At 39.4% G+C, this 17235-nt stretch overlaps 1 protein-coding gene across 2 annotated transcripts in view; it reads left to right on the top strand.

Annotated features, from left to right (window-relative positions):
• Positions 1–17235, top strand: part of LOC134211645 (uncharacterized transmembrane protein DDB_G0289901) — a 33251-nt gene that overhangs the window by 10385 nt on the left and 5631 nt on the right. Inside the window, exons 1-5 of one of the 2 annotated variants that reach the window (XM_062688743.1) lie at positions 15377–15949; positions 16009–16074; positions 16129–16203; positions 16303–16362; positions 16961–17077. In XM_062688743.1, coding sequence (XP_062544727.1) covers positions 15428–15949; positions 16009–16074; positions 16129–16203; positions 16303–16362; positions 16961–17077 — 840 coding nt within the window. In that variant the 5' untranslated portion in view covers positions 15377–15427. Of the gene's footprint in view, positions 1–15370; positions 15950–16008; positions 16075–16128; positions 16204–16302; positions 16387–16960; positions 17078–17235 lie in introns of those variants that run through there. The other variant, XM_062688734.1, reaches the window with a different exon arrangement.

The following is a 17235-nucleotide window of genomic DNA, read 5'->3' as shown; positions in this document are numbered from 1 at the left end:
GAACGTTTAGAGGTCACACCATCTGACAAAGCTTCGGCAACAAACACGAGCTGGGAAAAGCTTTCATAGTGATGAATGATATACAAAGGCGCGTGATCGGGTGGTGGCAGATCAATGAAAAAATGTGCAGGTTGAGGATCAAAGATCGGTTCTTCAATTTCAGCATAATCAATGTTCATAGCCCACACTTCGCAAGCACTGATGTTGATAAGGACGCATTCTACGCGCAGCTGGGACGTGAGTACGACAGCTGCGTAGGCCACGACGTCAAAATCATCATAGGAGATTTGAACACACAGGTTGGCCAAAAGGAGTTTAGACCGACTATTGGGAAGTTTAGCGCTCACCGGCTGACGAACGAAAACGGCCTACGGCTAATTTATTTCGCCGCCTCCAAGAATATGGCCATTCGCAGCACCTACTTCCAACTCAGCCTTCCGTATCGGTACACCTAGAAATCACCACTGCAGACAGAATCACAAATCGACGACGTTCTGAATGATGGACGGCACTTCTCCGACATTATCAACGTCTGGACATATCGTGGTACTAACATCGACTTTGACCACTGATGGTTAGACTGCGACTTGAGCCACTGAAGCAACCTGATGTCGCCACTGCATACGCGCAGCATCTCGAGACAGCGTTGCCGGAAGAGGGTGAGCTCGATGGGGCCCCTCTTGAGGACTGCTGGAATACAGTCAAAGCAGCCATTAACGACGCATCCGAGAACAACGTCGGGTATGTGGGAAAAAGTCAACGGAACGATTGATTCGACGAAAGTGCGGACAGATTCTGGACGAGAAGGACGCAGCGTTGGCGGTCGCGCTGTAGCACGGGAACTGGCAGAACGTGGAACGTTATAGACGGAAGCGGAGACAGCAGACCTGCATTTTTCAGGAGAAGAAATGCCGCCTACAAAGTGATATCCCAGATCATCTTCCGACGTCTGTCACCATTGGTGAATGAGTTCGTGGGAAGTTATCAAGCCGGCTTCGTTGACGACCGCTCGACAATGGACCAGATCTTTACTGTACGGCAAATCCTTCAAAAATGCCGTGAATACCAGATCCCAATGCATCATCCGTTCATCTGTTTTCAAGGCGGCATACGACAGTATAGACCGCGTAGAGCTATGGAAAATTATGGACGAGAACAGCTTCCCTGGCAAGCTTACCAGACTGATCAAAGCAACGGTGGATGGTGTGCAAAACTGTGTGAAGATTTCGGGCGAACACTCCAGTTCGTTCGAATTGCACCGGAGACTAAGACAAGGTGCTGGACTTTCGTGCCTGTGGTTCAATATTGCGCTAGAAGGTGTCATGCGGAGAGCCGGGTGTAATAGCCGGAGTACGATTTTCAACACATCCAGTCAATTTATTTGTTTCGTGGATGACATGGACATTGTCGGCTGAATATTTGCAAAGGTGTCAGAACTGTACACCCGCCTGAAACGTGAAACAACAAAAGTTGGTGGTGAATGCGTCCAAGACAAAGTACATGTTTGTGGGTGGAACCGAGCACGACAGGGCCCGCCTTGGAAACAGTGTTACGATAGACGGGGATACCTTCGAGGTGGTAGAGCAATTCGTCTATCTCGGATCCTTGCCAACGGCTGATAACAATGTTAGTCGTGAAATACGAAGGCGCATAATCTGTGGAAGTCGGGCTTACTACGGGCTCCAGAAGAAACTGCTGTCAAAAAAGATTCGCCACCGCACCAAAGGTGTCATGTACAAGACGCCAATAAGACCGGTTGTCCTCTACGGACATGAAACATGGGCAATGCTCAAGGAGGACTTGCAAGTACTCGGAGTATTCAAGAGACGGGTGCTTGGGACCAGATTTGGCGATTTGCGAGAACGGTGTGTGGCTCCATGAGCTCGCCCAACTCTACGGCGAACCCAGTATCCAGAAGGTAGCTAAAGCCGGAACGGTACGATGGGCAGGACATGTTGCAAGAATGCCGGACAGCAACCCTGCAAAGATGGTGTTCGCTTCCGATCCGGCAGGTACGAGACGGCGTGGAACGCAGCGAGCGAGGTGGGCAGACCAGGTGCAAAACGACATGGCGAGCGTGGGGCGCATTCGAGGATGGAGACATGCGGCCTCGAACCGTGTATTGTGGCGTCAAATTGTTAATTCAGTGTTATCTGTTTAGATGTAAACAAAATAAATGAAATGTGCTGCTAGGGCAAGATATAGACATCAATTTTTAATTTTTGTAAAACCAATGCATTGTTTAACTGCCAATATCTTCGGCTACGGTAACTTTTTTAACTGTTTAGAAAGTTTCTGAAAGATTTGTTCATGGACTTTCGAAGAACAGGTAACATGTGGAAAAATATGTAGTAAAACATCCCAGTAAGGCCAAACAAAAAAATCATACAAAATGTGAGCATGAGCATGAGCATTAGGGTGTCCCAAAATTGGACCAAGTCTGGGATTTTGGGGGCTCAACCTTCAAATGAAAGTTTAGGGTAAAACAAAAGAAAAATTGTTCTACGACAACTCTGGGAAATGACGTTTAGGGGTGGCCCCGACGCGTTTTATGAAAAAAGTGCATTTTTTATAGGTAACATCGAAAATACCGGTATATCGGAAAGAAATTCGATGAAACCCATCCATTTTATATTTTTGCCTTTCTCGTATACAAAGTATACGTAAAGGCTATATGTTCGCTCCAAAAACGAACTTTTTATAGGAGGCCCGGAGACCCATAGTGTTATATACCGATCGACTCAGCTCGACGAATTGAAGTGATGTCTGTGTGTATGTGTGTGTGTATGTGTGTGTGTATGTGTGTGCGCAAAATAATCTCACTCATTTTTCAGGCACTTATCATTAACCGATTTGCTCGCAACAAGTTGCATTCGACGCGGAATCTTGTCCCATTGTTTCGTATTGAAAATTGGCCGAATCGGACTATGGGCTTCGGAGTTATGGCCAAAATATATTCATTTATCTTCAACGATTTTTCTCGCAATAAGTTGCATTCGACGCGGAATATTGTCCCATTGTTTCGTATTGAAAATTGGCCCAATCGGACTATGGGCTTCGGAATTATGGCCAAAATATATTTTTGTATAAGAAAAATTCTCACTAACTTTTTAGGCACTTACTCTTAGGGCCGATTTCTTCACCTCCGCTTAGGCCTTAAACCAGGTTTAAACGTATGGGTAAGCACCGCTTAAAAATTAAGCGAAGGTGAAGAAATTGGCCCTTAGCTGATTTACTCGCAACAAGTTTCATTTAACGAAGAATCTTGCCCAATTGTTTCGTATTGAAAATTGGCCCAATCGGACTATGGGTTTCGAAGTTATGGCCAAAATTCTTTTGTTTACATAAGAAACACGTACAAAATTCTCACTCATTTTTCAGGCACTTATCTTTTACGAGTTGCATTCGACGCGGAATCTTGTCCCATTGTTTCGTATTGAAAATTGACGGATTCGGAGTTATGGCCAAAGTACATTTTTCAAAATCTCACTCATTTTAGTCACATATGTACCCTCAGCCTATTTGCTCGCAAGAAGTTGCATTCGATGCAGAATCCGGTCCCATTGTTTCCTGTTGAAAATTGGCCGGATCGGACTATAGGCTCAGAAGTTAGGGACGTTCCGATACTTCCGATATATCGGAATATCGATATTTTGGTTTCGATATTCGATATTTTTGGATCGATATTTAGCTTTCAATGTATCGGTCATATCGATATTTTTGCTTTCGATATCGATATATTGTATCAGAACATAGTAACACAAAAATAACAATGAATTATTGGCAGTGGCCGATTTTCTACCCGCCGCTGTCACATCCAGGCGCTATCGTATATGCGCAAAATAGCCAGCAAGAGTTAACCGCCAGAAATTTGTATGGCGAAAGTCATCTAACGCGGGTTTTCTCAAAATAAGAAACTTTTCATGAAAAACTATTTGGTACCGATTATGTAGGAAGGTGTCCGCTACCATGCCTACCAAATAGTTTTTTGATGAAAGTGCTTAATTTTGAGAAATCGAACCTTAGATGCCTTTCGCCATACTGATTTCAGAAAGTTAACTCCTAGTGTGCCGCTGTAAGCACGCTCAAAGCAGGCGATTCATTGTATTGTATTTTGTGAAGAAAAAATACCTCTTTCAAAATGGATCCAGAATGCGGTATTTTTACTGATTTAGAGGATTTTTCTCGGTAGAGCGGATGGAGTAAGGTGTGCGCTGTCATCACAAATAGTTTTGACAACTCGACACTTTGCATTGATGCACCATTGTGCAACATCTGTCAGGCCGCTGGTCCTTAAATCCTTTTGCGAATGCAATTATCTATTTGGCGTTTTCCCATGATAAATTAGATAAATCAACTTAGAAATTAGGAAGAGATTTGTGGAAATAGGAGGTAAAAGTATTGGAAAACATGAACATTTTCTTCAAAATAATGCCCTGAAGGAATTAAACAGAATTTCCTGAAAACATTTCTAGGGTTTCCTGATGATAATTTTGATTTTTTTTTTCTGATGGAACTTTTTGCGATAATTTTGAAGAATGCCTGTGAAAATCAAGGAGAATTTCCTGAAGAAATCCAAGAGAATTCCATGTATACAAAGAGGATAATTTCTCGTGAAAGTTTAAGAAAAGTTCCTTTTCTGTTAAGAATATTTTAATGGATTTTCTTGAAAAAAATCTGAATTTTATTTAAGAATTAAGTTCAAACTTTAAAAACTTCCTTGGAAATTCTGAAGAGAGAATTTAATATTGTCAAAAAACAGAATAACCCGAGGAGAAATACAGAAAAAAAAATCAGCAAATTTCTCGAAACTTCAGTTGATTTTTTCTAGCGAACGGAAAATAGTGAGGTCAGTGAGGTGCCGTAAACGCTGTCTCTACCGGGTAAAACTACGACGTACGGCGCCGCCGATGATTGTTGGACTGGCACACTCTAGAAGCGGATTGGATTAAAAATAGTAATTTCTAATAATTATTGTAAATTGGTAATACGGTAATACGATAGTAAATGAATAAATACATAAAATATATTTTAAATATTTTCATTTTTAAAACATCATTTGATTTTCCGATATATCGATATTTTCATTCCAATTTATGTATCGGTGATATCGATACTTTGATTCGATTATCGTAATAAATGAAATCGAATCAAATATCGATGTTTTGAAGTATCGGAAAGTCCCTATCAGAAGTAATGGTCAAAATACTTTTTTTTCACCAAAAGTGCGTAGAAATTACTCACCCGAAAGGTACGAGAAAGGCACTATCACCGCTAGGTGGATTAATCTGGGTTTGACATTTAACTTAGGGTCTATACTTTATGGTAAAACTTTGATACCGCATGTTTTAGGTCTATATATTTTTCAGTGATGCTTTAAATGCCCAAAAATGATGAATTTTTCTTAATATTTTTTTATTAATGCATCCAAAACGGGTATCCATCATAATGCTTTCGAAACTAGATATACATAGAATAGTGGGTAATTTTATAACGAATATTTTGCTAAAATAGCAACCTCCTATCTCCATCCATTTAAAAGTTATTCACGATTTACTGCAGCTTGGAAAAAGACTTTTTGAAATTTCGGATCATAATACCTGGATCATGTTTAAGTAAAGAAACGCCTACTTTTCCATACAAACCAAATGAGTGCTTTAATAACCAATATAGCATTAATATGAGTTGTATAAAATTGATTTTAATACTTATTTGAGTGTTATAATGGAAACCCAACGATGGACCAGCAGTAGGGTGTCCCAAAAAAAATCGATGTTCGAAAAGTCATGGTGCTCAACCCTGAAATGAAAGATATACCTGTCTGGATAATTTTTGTAGAACAAACCGAATTTCTAAAAATTCGTTTAGAGGTCGCGCCAGATCGATTTTTGAAAAATGAGCTTTTTTAGGTAAAAATTCAAATATTTGGTCCCTTCACAATTTTTTTTCAGGATCACCCATTCGTTTTATATTTTTTATTTTTCTGTGGATCTTTGCCCGTATTCTCCATAAATTAGTTTTTGGTATTTTCCGTTTTTACAGTCTGCAGAACATTTTAAATATCGAAAATAACACATTTTTTTGACTAATTTTCGAAGTTACTTCATCCTTACACAAAAAATAATTTTTACTCGTGCAGAAAAACTTACATACTGCAAAGAGCTATTTATAAGGAGTATTTTCATAAATAAAGATCCAAGAAATGTTGTTCTGGGGCTGAGATATTGCAGTTTTAGTAAATAGTCAAAAAGTTTTCAAATTCGGTACTTTTTCTCTACATGTTATAATTTCATCAAAATCGCACCAATATTTTAATATAAATTAAAAACAATTAAAAAGCAAATAAATGGGAATATTTTCTAGGTAACATAGCTTTTCTTTCCAATGGAGTTGGTTACCTGAATCACATTATTTGGTCGGAGTAAGTAAATGGAGCCAGTAATAAAATGATATCACACCCATCAGTTAATATGTAGCCATATACAAGTAATCAGGTTTACCATGATCTCTTTATTCGTTTTGATTCAATCATAGGATGCTTTTCACGGCATTCAAAAACGAGGCAAGCTCAGCACGTATGTAAACATTCAGTTTGAACGTAAACATGTGTCGTCACTACTATCTTCGCACAAGCTGAACTGAGACGATGCTTTACGGTCTCAGCAGACTTACTTTTGTACTCTAAAGTGTGGCGACAAAATATGCGTCACCCTTGAACTGTCATTTTTCCGTTTTTACTTTACGTTTATTCCGTTTTTTTAAATATCTCAAGTGAACTCATGGAAAAGCTGTCGAACTGATACGACGAAAAAATTGTTTGACTGTCATATGATACACGGTAGCATTCAAGTACCCATTAATGGGTATTTTCGTACCCATTTCAAACAAAAGCGGCATAACTCATTTAATGGGTAAATCGCTTTTACTCATTAATGAGTACGTGCTCCGAACTTCAAAAAATGGGTTTTTATGACTCTTGACTATTCTTTAGAAAAAGGGTAAAATATCCTCATTTTATCAAAACAAAATGATTGAGGTTAGGATGAATTAGATTGAATCCAAATGAAATATTTATATTCTGATTTTATTTTAAAACACATGAAAATGTTCATTTTTTATTTATATCGCAATTTCCAAAATCAACAAATGGATAACTTATATTCTATACATTCAAGTGCTCAACCTCCTTGTTCCTTTCCTCAAACAAATCCGGTTCGGAGGCTTCGAATTAGGCCACCTTTGACTTTTGCTCCAGGTACATGTTGTTATTCAACCTGGATGATGCCCCACCATTAGAGCCGCTGCAGTGACCATCCTTCGATGATGAGACAGGCCATTCTCCGGATCCGGAATGAAATTCTGTTTACATTGCGATACTCGTTTCACTTCCATTGCTACCTCGATCGAGACCTCGATTGCCCTACTGTCGGATAGGGAAACGGAATTCAAAACACGATGCTTTTTTCCGCTCGTCATCCAGCTCGTAACTTAAGGGTGATGGTCAGTGACGCAAGGCTACGGCTGTAGGCCATTATTTAGCGGAAACTTTTTCACTGAAAAACAATTTTTCTATTATTTTCACTTGTGTATGACGGATACTAGTTTTCTTCGTTCGCGCGAAAATTCACAGCCAAAACTTAAATTAATTTAGCTTACCTCATGCTTCAGAAGAATGTAGATTATTTTCTATAGTTCTTTTGCTGCCGTAATGACCAGTTTTTCTCGACTCGTCTTTGAAACAAAAATGAATTTTCAACTTGAAAAATGGCGACTGTACCTTTCAAATATTTGTAATGCGTCTAATTTACCCATCTAGCCTTTTGGAAACGATACTTGTGAATGGGGTAAAATTACTCTTTTTTGATCATGAAAAAAATGCCCATTTTATGACATCTCAGTACAGTTTCAAAAAATGGGTGAATTTGCCTCCTTTAATGGGTATTCCAAAACTTCCGTGTATATCAAAAGCATCACGGTATACAGACAACAAGGTAGGCTCGTAAGAAAAGTGACACGTCAAGAGTGACGCACATTTTAACGCCACATGTTAGAGTAAAAAGTAAGCATCGTCTCAGTTCAGCTTGTGCGAAGATAGTAGAGACGAAACGTGTTAACGTACAAACTGAATCTTAACGTACGTGCTGAGCCTGCCTTGTTTTTTGAATTGCGTGAAAAGCATCCTATGATTGAATCAAAACTAATAAAGAGATCATGGTAAACCTGATTACTTGTATATGGCTACATATTAACATCATTTTATTACTGGGTCGATCTACTTTCTTCGGCCAAATCCTGTGATTCAGGGAACCAAATCCACTGGAAAGAAAAGCTACGTTACCTAGATACTATTCCCATTTATTTGCTTTTTAATTGTTTTGAATTTAAATTAAAATAGTGGTGCAATTTTGATGAAATTATAACATGTAGAGAAAAGTACCGAATTTGAACACTTTTGACTATTTACTAAAACTGCAATATCTTAGCCCCAGAACAACATTTCTTGAATCTTTATTTATGAAAATACTCCTTATAAATAGCTCTTTGTGGTATGTAAGTTTTTCTGCACGAGTAAAAATTATTTTTGTGTGAGGATGAAATAACTTCGAAAATTGGTCAGAAAAATGTGTTTTTTCGATATTTAAAAAGTTCTGCAGGCTGTAAAAACGCATAATACCAATAACTAATTCATGGAGAATATGGGCAAATATCAACAGAAAAATAAAAAAAATATAAAACGAATGGGTGATCCTCAAAAAAAAAAAAAAATTGCGAAAGGACCCAATATTTAGTTTTTTACCTAAAAAAGCTTATTTTTAAAAAATCGATCTGGCGCGACCTCTAAACGATTTTTTAGGAATTCGATTTGTTCTACAAAAATTATCCAGACAGGTATATCTTTCATTTCAGGGTTGAGCACCATGACTTTTCGAACATCGATTTTTTTTGGGACACCCTAACCAGCAGTAACATGACTGACTACAAATTGTTCAGTTAGTCTGGGTGAGTACTCAAATAGATTGATGAATATGGTTTCAAAACTACCCATAGGTAGGTTCAGCTATCGTTTCATGGTTTGGTGAGCTGTGCAATGTTTCACGATAACATGGAAATTAATTGTTTTCTGACCAACTTGATTTTTTAACCAGCACGATCATGTGAAGTTAATCCGGCTGGATCATTTTGGTCCCGATTTATCGATGCAATCAATTTATCATTGTATTCAGTATTTGTAGGCAAAATAGTTCGTAATTAGGGTAGATTGTTCTTATTTCCAGAGATTCCGTAGATGGTAGATGCCAAATATTTCAATATGCATTATAAAATAATAATGATAATAGTAATCTGTGTAACTAGTTGCAAAAAGATGATTTAATCAGCATGGTTGTACGTTTATCCAACGAGGCTTGCCGAATGAGATAAATACTACGAGTGCTGATAAAATCGTGTTTTGCAATTAGTTGCACACACTATTTTTGCAATGGCGTAAAATGAGCTTCAATATGGCGTAAAATATGACAAATCGATATCAAAATGATCTAGTTGGATTTGCTTCACATGATCGTTCTTGCAAAAAATCAAGATGGTCACAAAACAACTAATTTCCATGTTATCGAGAAACATTGCACAGCTCGACAAACCATCACACGAAAACTGAACCTACCTATGGGTAGTTTTGAAACCATATTCATCAATCTATTTGAGCACTCACCCAGACTAACTGAACAATTTGTAGTCAGTCATGTTACTGCTGGTCCATCGTTGGGTTTCCATTATAACACTCAAATAAGTATTAAAATCAATTTTATGCAACTCATATGAATACTATATTGGTTATTAAAGCGCTCATTTGGTTGATACGGAAAAGTAGGCGTTTTTTTTACTTAAACATGATCCAGTTATTATGATCCGAAATTTCAAAAAGTCTTTTTCCAAGCTGCAGTAAATCGTGAATAACTTTTAAACGGATAGAGATAGAAGGTTGCTATTTTTAGCAAAATATTCGTTATAAAATTCCCCATCTTTCTATGTACATCTAGTTTCGGAAGCATTATGACGGATACCCGTTTTGGATGCATTAATAAAAAAATATTAAGAAAAATTCATAATTTTTGGGCATTTAAAGCATCAGTGAAAAATATATAGACCTAAAACATGCGGTATCAAAGTTTTACCATAAAGTATAGACCCTAAGTTAAATGTAAAAAATATAAAATGGATGGGTTTCATCGAATTTCTTTCCGATATACTGGTATTTTCGATGTTACCTATAAAAAATGCACTTTTTTCATAAAACGCGTCGGGGCCACCCCTAAACGTCATTTCCCAGAGTTGTCGTAGAACAATTTTTCTTTTGTTATACCCTAAGCTTTCATTTGAAGGTTGAGCCCCAAAATCCCAGACTTGGTTTAATTTTGGGACACCCTAATGAGCATGATTGACCGCCCACGGTTGCTACTCCGTGAACAGAGAACCTTCAGATGAAGTTTGGGACCAACATCATCTTTAATGTATAAGAACTGGTGACCCAAAAATTTTCAATACCAGCGCCGGCCGTGTCCGAATGCAGGTCAATTGAGGATTTTTTTTGTTCGGGTTGAGCCACTGCGTCCATTTTCTTGAACTTTTGTAGTATACCCGTGTCATTTGTTTAGTGCATGTCTTTCTGCTCCATTTCTATTGAGAAGAAATGAAGTATTTGTTTTTGCCTTTCTCGTATACTAAGTATACGGTAAAGGCTATATGATCGCTCCAAAAACAAACTTTTTATAGAAGGCCTGGAGACCCATAGTGTTATATACCGATCGACTCAGCTCGACGAATTGAGGTGATGTCTGTGTGTATGTGTGTGTGTGTGTGTGTGTATGTGTGTGCGTCTGTGCGCACCCACCCAAAAAAAATGTCACTCATTTTTCAGGTACTTATCCCTCACCGATTTACTCGCAACAAGTTGCATTCGACGCAGGACACTCTGCCATAGTTTCCTATTGAAAATTGGTCCGATCGGACTATGGTCTCAGAAGTTATGACCAAAATACCACTTTTTTCACAGAAAAAAAATGTCACTCATTTTTCAGGCACATATCCTTAACCGATTTACTCGCAACGACGCAGGATACTCTACCATTGTTTCCTATTGAAAATTGGCCAAATCGGACTATGGGCTCAAGAGTAATGGTCAAAATACTATTTTTATAATGCACGAGAAAGGCACCATTACCGCTAGGTGGATTAATCAGGGTTTTTATTCATATATTTCTCAAGCTTAATGTAAGGCCTCTTTATATTAAGGTACCGCTATTTATACCCTTCGAAAATGGCTTACACCACCTTACAGGCGCGTCCCTCAATCAGTTTCGGCTCAACAATAAGCGGTATAATACTGATTTTGACCATGCATCGGTACTGAAGTTCAAACATATTTTTGCTTTTTCTTTTGAGTTCCGAATCCCTTATTCTTCCATTACTTTTTAAAATTAAAGGTCGTCGTTACTATGGAGCTTGTATTTAGTATTGCGCACAAGATAAAGTTGGATGTTAAATTGAGCCTATTGAACACAAAAATATGGGTCCAAATATTTCCATAGCGTGTAATTTTCAGAATTTTTAACAGTGTGGGTATTATTATAATACACGGCATACTGCGGTGGACTGGATAGTAATTTCATAGGTATGCCAAAAGAGCATCAAGAGCCGTTAAAATAGAGAGTAGATATCTCGTGTACGGGTACTTTTACCTCATGGAACTTCTAGAAATTGTTGAAAATCTCAATCATGTTGATAATATGCACGTTTAAAAAAGAGGTGATGTTTCGCCGCCGGAGAACTCATGAGGCAAAACGCCTTCTAGCTGACAGCTATTAGAGAACAACGCACCATTCGTCAATAATCCAGCATTACGTCGGACTGTGCGTGGAGTACATACTAAATTTTTTTACCGCGATCTTAGCAATTTATTGAACTTTTACCGAGATTCGCACAGCCGAGCCCCAGCAAACGTGTTTTTTGCCGAGATTTCTGTCAAAACTGCTGAAATCCGTAAATTCCCTTGCCTGAAAATAGGGTCGGTATCTACAGGATCAGGGCCCTCCTTAGCCGTACGGTAAGACGCGCGGCTACAAAGCAAGACCATGCTGAGGGTGGCTGGGTTCGATTCCCGGTGCCGGTCTAGGCAATTTAGGTCTTTCGGATTGGAAATTGTCTCGACTTCCTTGGGCATAAAAGTATCATCGTGCTAGCCTCATGATATACGAATGCAAAAATGGTAACCTGGCTTAGAAACCTCGCAGTTAATAACTGTGGAAGTGCTTAATGAACACTAAGCTATGAGGCGGCTTTGTCCCAGTGTGGGAATGTAATGCCAATAACAAGAAGATCCACAGGATCATAAAAACTGAATGAATAAAATTACAAATTACGAAAATTACAAATTACAATAATTTGCCAAAAACCAACTAACAAACGTCATTTTTGCCGGGATATCAGTTTTTTATTTTGCTGGGCAAACGGCTGGGCGGATTTTGCCGAGCTGCAGAAATAAAAACTGAGTGTGTTGGGACGTTCCGATACTTCAAAATACAGATATTTGATTCGTTACGATAATCGAATCAAAGTCTCGCTTAACTTTTCAAAAGGACCTAAATAACATTTTTTCATGATTTAATTTGAATAGCGCAACCAATAGAAAACCATGAAAGCTTTTGATTGCTGAACTCAAATTAATTCATGAAAAAATGTTACTTAGGTCCTTTTGAAAAGCTAAGCGAGAAGTATCAATATCGATCGATTTGTCTGTCAGAAATCGTTAACCACTTGTTCTGAACGTCTTTTTCCAGTTTTTTCGTTTTTTTATTACTTTCTTGATTTGTTAGGCACCTGTGTTACTTAACCGCTTTTGTGATATTCTGCTGTACAGAATCCACACAGCAACTAATTTTAGATTCCCATTACCATTATTGTTGTCCATGCCAGTACATCTCATCGTGAGTCCATTGTGTCAGTTTGTCCATGTCGTGCATCCAATGATCGTTGCATTGCTCGGCAGCCATTTATCCGGGTAACGTTGGAGGTATGCCTCCGAGAAGAACAAATTGTCAGTCGTCATCAGGCAGCCGTGGCGGTACCCCAAAACGCTACTGCATGGGCTGCTCATCCAGCGGCTGACGATGGTTTGGTGGAGGGGCTGGGAATCGAATTCATGACCATTCGCTTGTAAGGCGAACGTGTAGCCAACTACACTACGAGACCCCCCTTCTTTTCGGTCTATGAATCTAATCTGCGTCTAGAGATGTGTGCCAGTCCAGTAATCATTGACAACGATGATCGTTGTAGTTTTAATCGGTAGCGACGGTATTTTCTTCTGCATGATTCTACAGGACACACTTTTTCCGTTCACATGAATTTCTTCCAAAAAAATCAACCGAATTTTCAAAAAAAAATGCTGAGATTTCATTAGCAATTCTTCTCATTTGCCATGGAAAGTTCCCCGATTTTTTATTTTTATTGTAAATTACTCTTATTATTTTCAACAAAAAATTCTTCAGCGTTTCAAAGCAAGATTTTTTAAATTTCCATACAGAATTCAGAGCTTCGACGAGAAAATCCACAGAAAATGTTGTCAGCTCCCGAAGAAAATTTTCTTGAATATCCATGGTCAATTTTCAGTAGTTGATAATTTATTTTGAATTTTGACGAGAAATTCCACTTAAGTTTTCAAACAAATTTTTAAAAGAAATTTTAATAATATCGACAGGATAATTGTTTTCTCTACTCTACTGTATTTCCATAGGAACATGCCATATATAATTAAACGGGCGTTAGAAATTAAGGACCAGTTTTCGGCGGTAGCTAGTTGCCACTACTGACTGCCTACAGCGGCAGCGTACACTTCAGTCTAATTCATGCACGCTACCGAGAAAAATAATCTTTCCTATTATACGGAGTTTCAGCATTACGAACTTAACGGTAAATCATACCACGTTGTACGCCAAACTTCGCACACGTGAAGAAAAGCTTGGTGAGCAATTTCAAATTATAGAAAGTTTAAGCGCCACGCAAGTGTAAGGTAGTTTCAACCGGTTTCGAGTCAAATAGATAGTTTAAAAGTAAGAATAGAAGTTTTTTTTCTATTCCTAGAAGACAACATTCCTCACTAAGATTCATTTTAGCATATTGAAGATGCTACAGTTGAAGAAACGGCCTTTTATCCTCAGCTTGCACACTCTTGCGTTGATTGGCTGCTAGCCAATCACGCGTTGGCGCATCTTGCCCACCACTATGAAGCCGGTTCCCAGATCGTTGATGGTGCCACAGCTTTGGTAGAAGGTAACCGCCTCGGGGCATCAAGGGCATCGACACTTTTCCACACTTTTTGTCCTGTCCAGCAGATTTCCTGCAGCATATTGAAATTGCGGGATGTGGCTCATCGTAGATTATCCTTTCGTAACCTGCGAAACCTAGCGACTTGCAGTTCCATGTTCCAAGCTTCTAATCGTGATCCTTTATTCTTCGCCTAGGTCTTTGCCGATTGTATCGAGTCGTATTATCTTCTTTGTCGTTCGTAATTATTGCTATTAAATGCAGCTTGCTGGGCCTGCGCAAAACTTCTGTCACGTCAGAGGATCGTTGTGTCAGGATTGTTTAGCGTCCCACCTAAAACCAGGACTTCAGCTTGTGTGCATTTTAGGGCATTCTACAACTCGATAACCCCCCTTTCTCGATAAAAATATCTCTATCTGTTGTCGTTTTTCATACCAACGAGCATTGTTCGATCTGCTACTAGATCCCATTTCCATATTTCTTCCATTCCTTGATCTCTCCTTATCACGATGGTCCCTTCAATATCAAGATGTGGAGAGGCGACTTTATTAAATTATTTTAGTGGAATGCCTTCGCCAGTCATGTTAACGCGTTGACTTCGGCTTCGCGAGAAAGGATCACCGATGGAGGCATTATGCCGCTTGTGGATTGTTTAACATTCATGGTAGTTGATTGTTCTGATGGCTTGTTCCATTGCTCTCAATGCTGGGGATTCGTAGAAGACGTGGAAGATGGGATATTTTTTATCGAATGACATCGGCGCACGATGTTTTGCTCACTTCGAACTTCTACCGCTCCATGTCGGGCTTCTCGACGATTTTTCGCGCCACTTCAACACTTTGGTGCGGTCTCGATGGCGTATATTGGTCATGCTTCAATAGCTTTAAGTTTCGTACTGAAAACTAATTTAAAAAATTATTACCATTCCAAAAAATCCTCAAATAATACCACTTTAATGAATAGAAGTTCGTAAAAGTCCATTCCTCACCACCAGCTTCCTTTTAACACTTTTGAAAAATAAAATAATGACTAATTAACTACATTTGCATTCCAGCGTGAGAAACAAGCAGCCGGTGCGACGCTACCCCTTCTGCGGAAAAATCCCGGTATTATGAACCTCAACCAAACCGACTACGATCTGAAGAAAATCAAACGGGAGGTCAACCGCCACATCAACCGGATGCGCAACGGACTGTCGAAAAAAATCAAAGAAACCGTCCAATACCTGGAGAGCCACGATGCACTGGCCACCATGGATCAGGTGGATGCGTCGGCAGTGAAGGCCAAGATCAGCATGGGAGGCACCAATCGGCTGCCGGATTACAGCTTCTACGAAGCGGTGGTTCAAAAGGACCTGGAAAATAACATCGGTGCGCTGTTCCGGAGAAGGCAGGACGACGATGACGATGGCGAAGGTGCGAATGGTGGAAACGGGGTGAAAGCTAAGGATAGTAAAGAGAATGGAATTACGGTAACCTTGGGAGGCGATGAAGACGAGTCGGAATCGGAGTCCGAGGAGGAAATGCCGGGAGGTTTGGTGGGATTGATTGCCAATCTGAGCGGTGGCGACGAGGGATCGGACGTGGGAGCACTGGTTGGGGCACTGTCGGCTGCTGTAACGAATCTGTTTGGTGTAAGTTTCACTACACCAATAGCTGTAATTAAAGTCATTGATAATTGTGCTTCTTACAGCCTGATGGTCTGGACGTTCCCGGTTTACTGGGAACAGGTGCAAGTCTACTCGCTGGTTTGCTCGGGGTTCGTATTTGATTGGTACAACTGAAGCGCAAGATTTGAATGTTTTCATTTCAGGGAGATCAAAATTTCGGCAAAGTTCTGGGAAGCTACGTAGGTATTGCCATCGAAGGCTTTTCCGGCGGAGGCGCTGTAAGAAATCTCATTTTTGAACACGTTCACTAGAAACAAATTAAATGTATTTCTTAATAAACGTAACATTATTCTAACATAATTATCAAAACATTTTAGGACAACAACGGAGCATTCTTCGGAAACTTTCTGGGATCGGTCATTGCCGCGCTGAGCTCGGTGGGTACTAAATCTAAGCACTGAATTGCCTGTTTATGGCCATAACTATCCCACTCGACACCTTAGATAGCCCATTTAAATTTAACGATTCTTGGCATATATCACCTCGGATGAAATTGCGTCCAGCAATAATTTGACATTTACAACAGCGTCAACCAGCAACAGTTCGTTGCTGTCGCTGAAGAGTGAACCATCAGTATCTACTGCACAAAAACACAACACAGCGCACGTTCCATTCAAGCAGGCTGCAGCAGACTTAGACAAAGCAAAAACATCGAAAAGCACACGATGCATATAATTTACGATAGAATGATGAAACTGCATGTAATCGGGCCTGATGAGTTTTTGCTTGCCACCGCCCGCCCCGGGGGTTGTGGCAATAGGGCAGTTGAGTGAAATTGGATATTGCTTTAAACGCAGTCAGCGGAGTGGTTGCGTGTGATGGGATTAACCAGAGATGCACCCCTGACCGATGCTTTGGTGATGATTGGTTTGGTGGTTGGTTCAAGTAGAGTGAATTGGTGTTGATTTTGCAACGTTTTCAATAAATATTAGGCTTAGATGATTTATTCTAATTTGACCTTTGATGTATTTGCAGGACCCTGAGGATGAGAATCTACCCCTGAAACCCAAGTTGTTTATTCAAAACTTCTTCAGTGGCCTTGAGGAGGCAAAACGTAAGGGAGATCCGGATGCTGATTGTGACAACTCCAAGGTTAGTGTGTCTTTTTCATAATATCTAAATCAAATGTTTTTGATGGGTAGACAGAATGTTATATTCTAACAAAATCAAGTGGATGAATTGAAGTGATGTTAACAAAGTTCGGCATATTTTATGGTTATTCAATTAGGTAATAAGTTCGCAAAGTCAAA

The sequence above is a fragment of the Armigeres subalbatus genome, chromosome 1, assembly GCF_024139115.2.
Source record: "Armigeres subalbatus isolate Guangzhou_Male chromosome 1, GZ_Asu_2, whole genome shotgun sequence".
NCBI classification, from domain to species: Eukaryota; Metazoa; Arthropoda; class Insecta; order Diptera; family Culicidae; genus Armigeres; species Armigeres subalbatus.
Note: the sequence above shows the minus strand (reverse complement) of the source record. Positions and strands in the feature narration are given on the sequence as shown.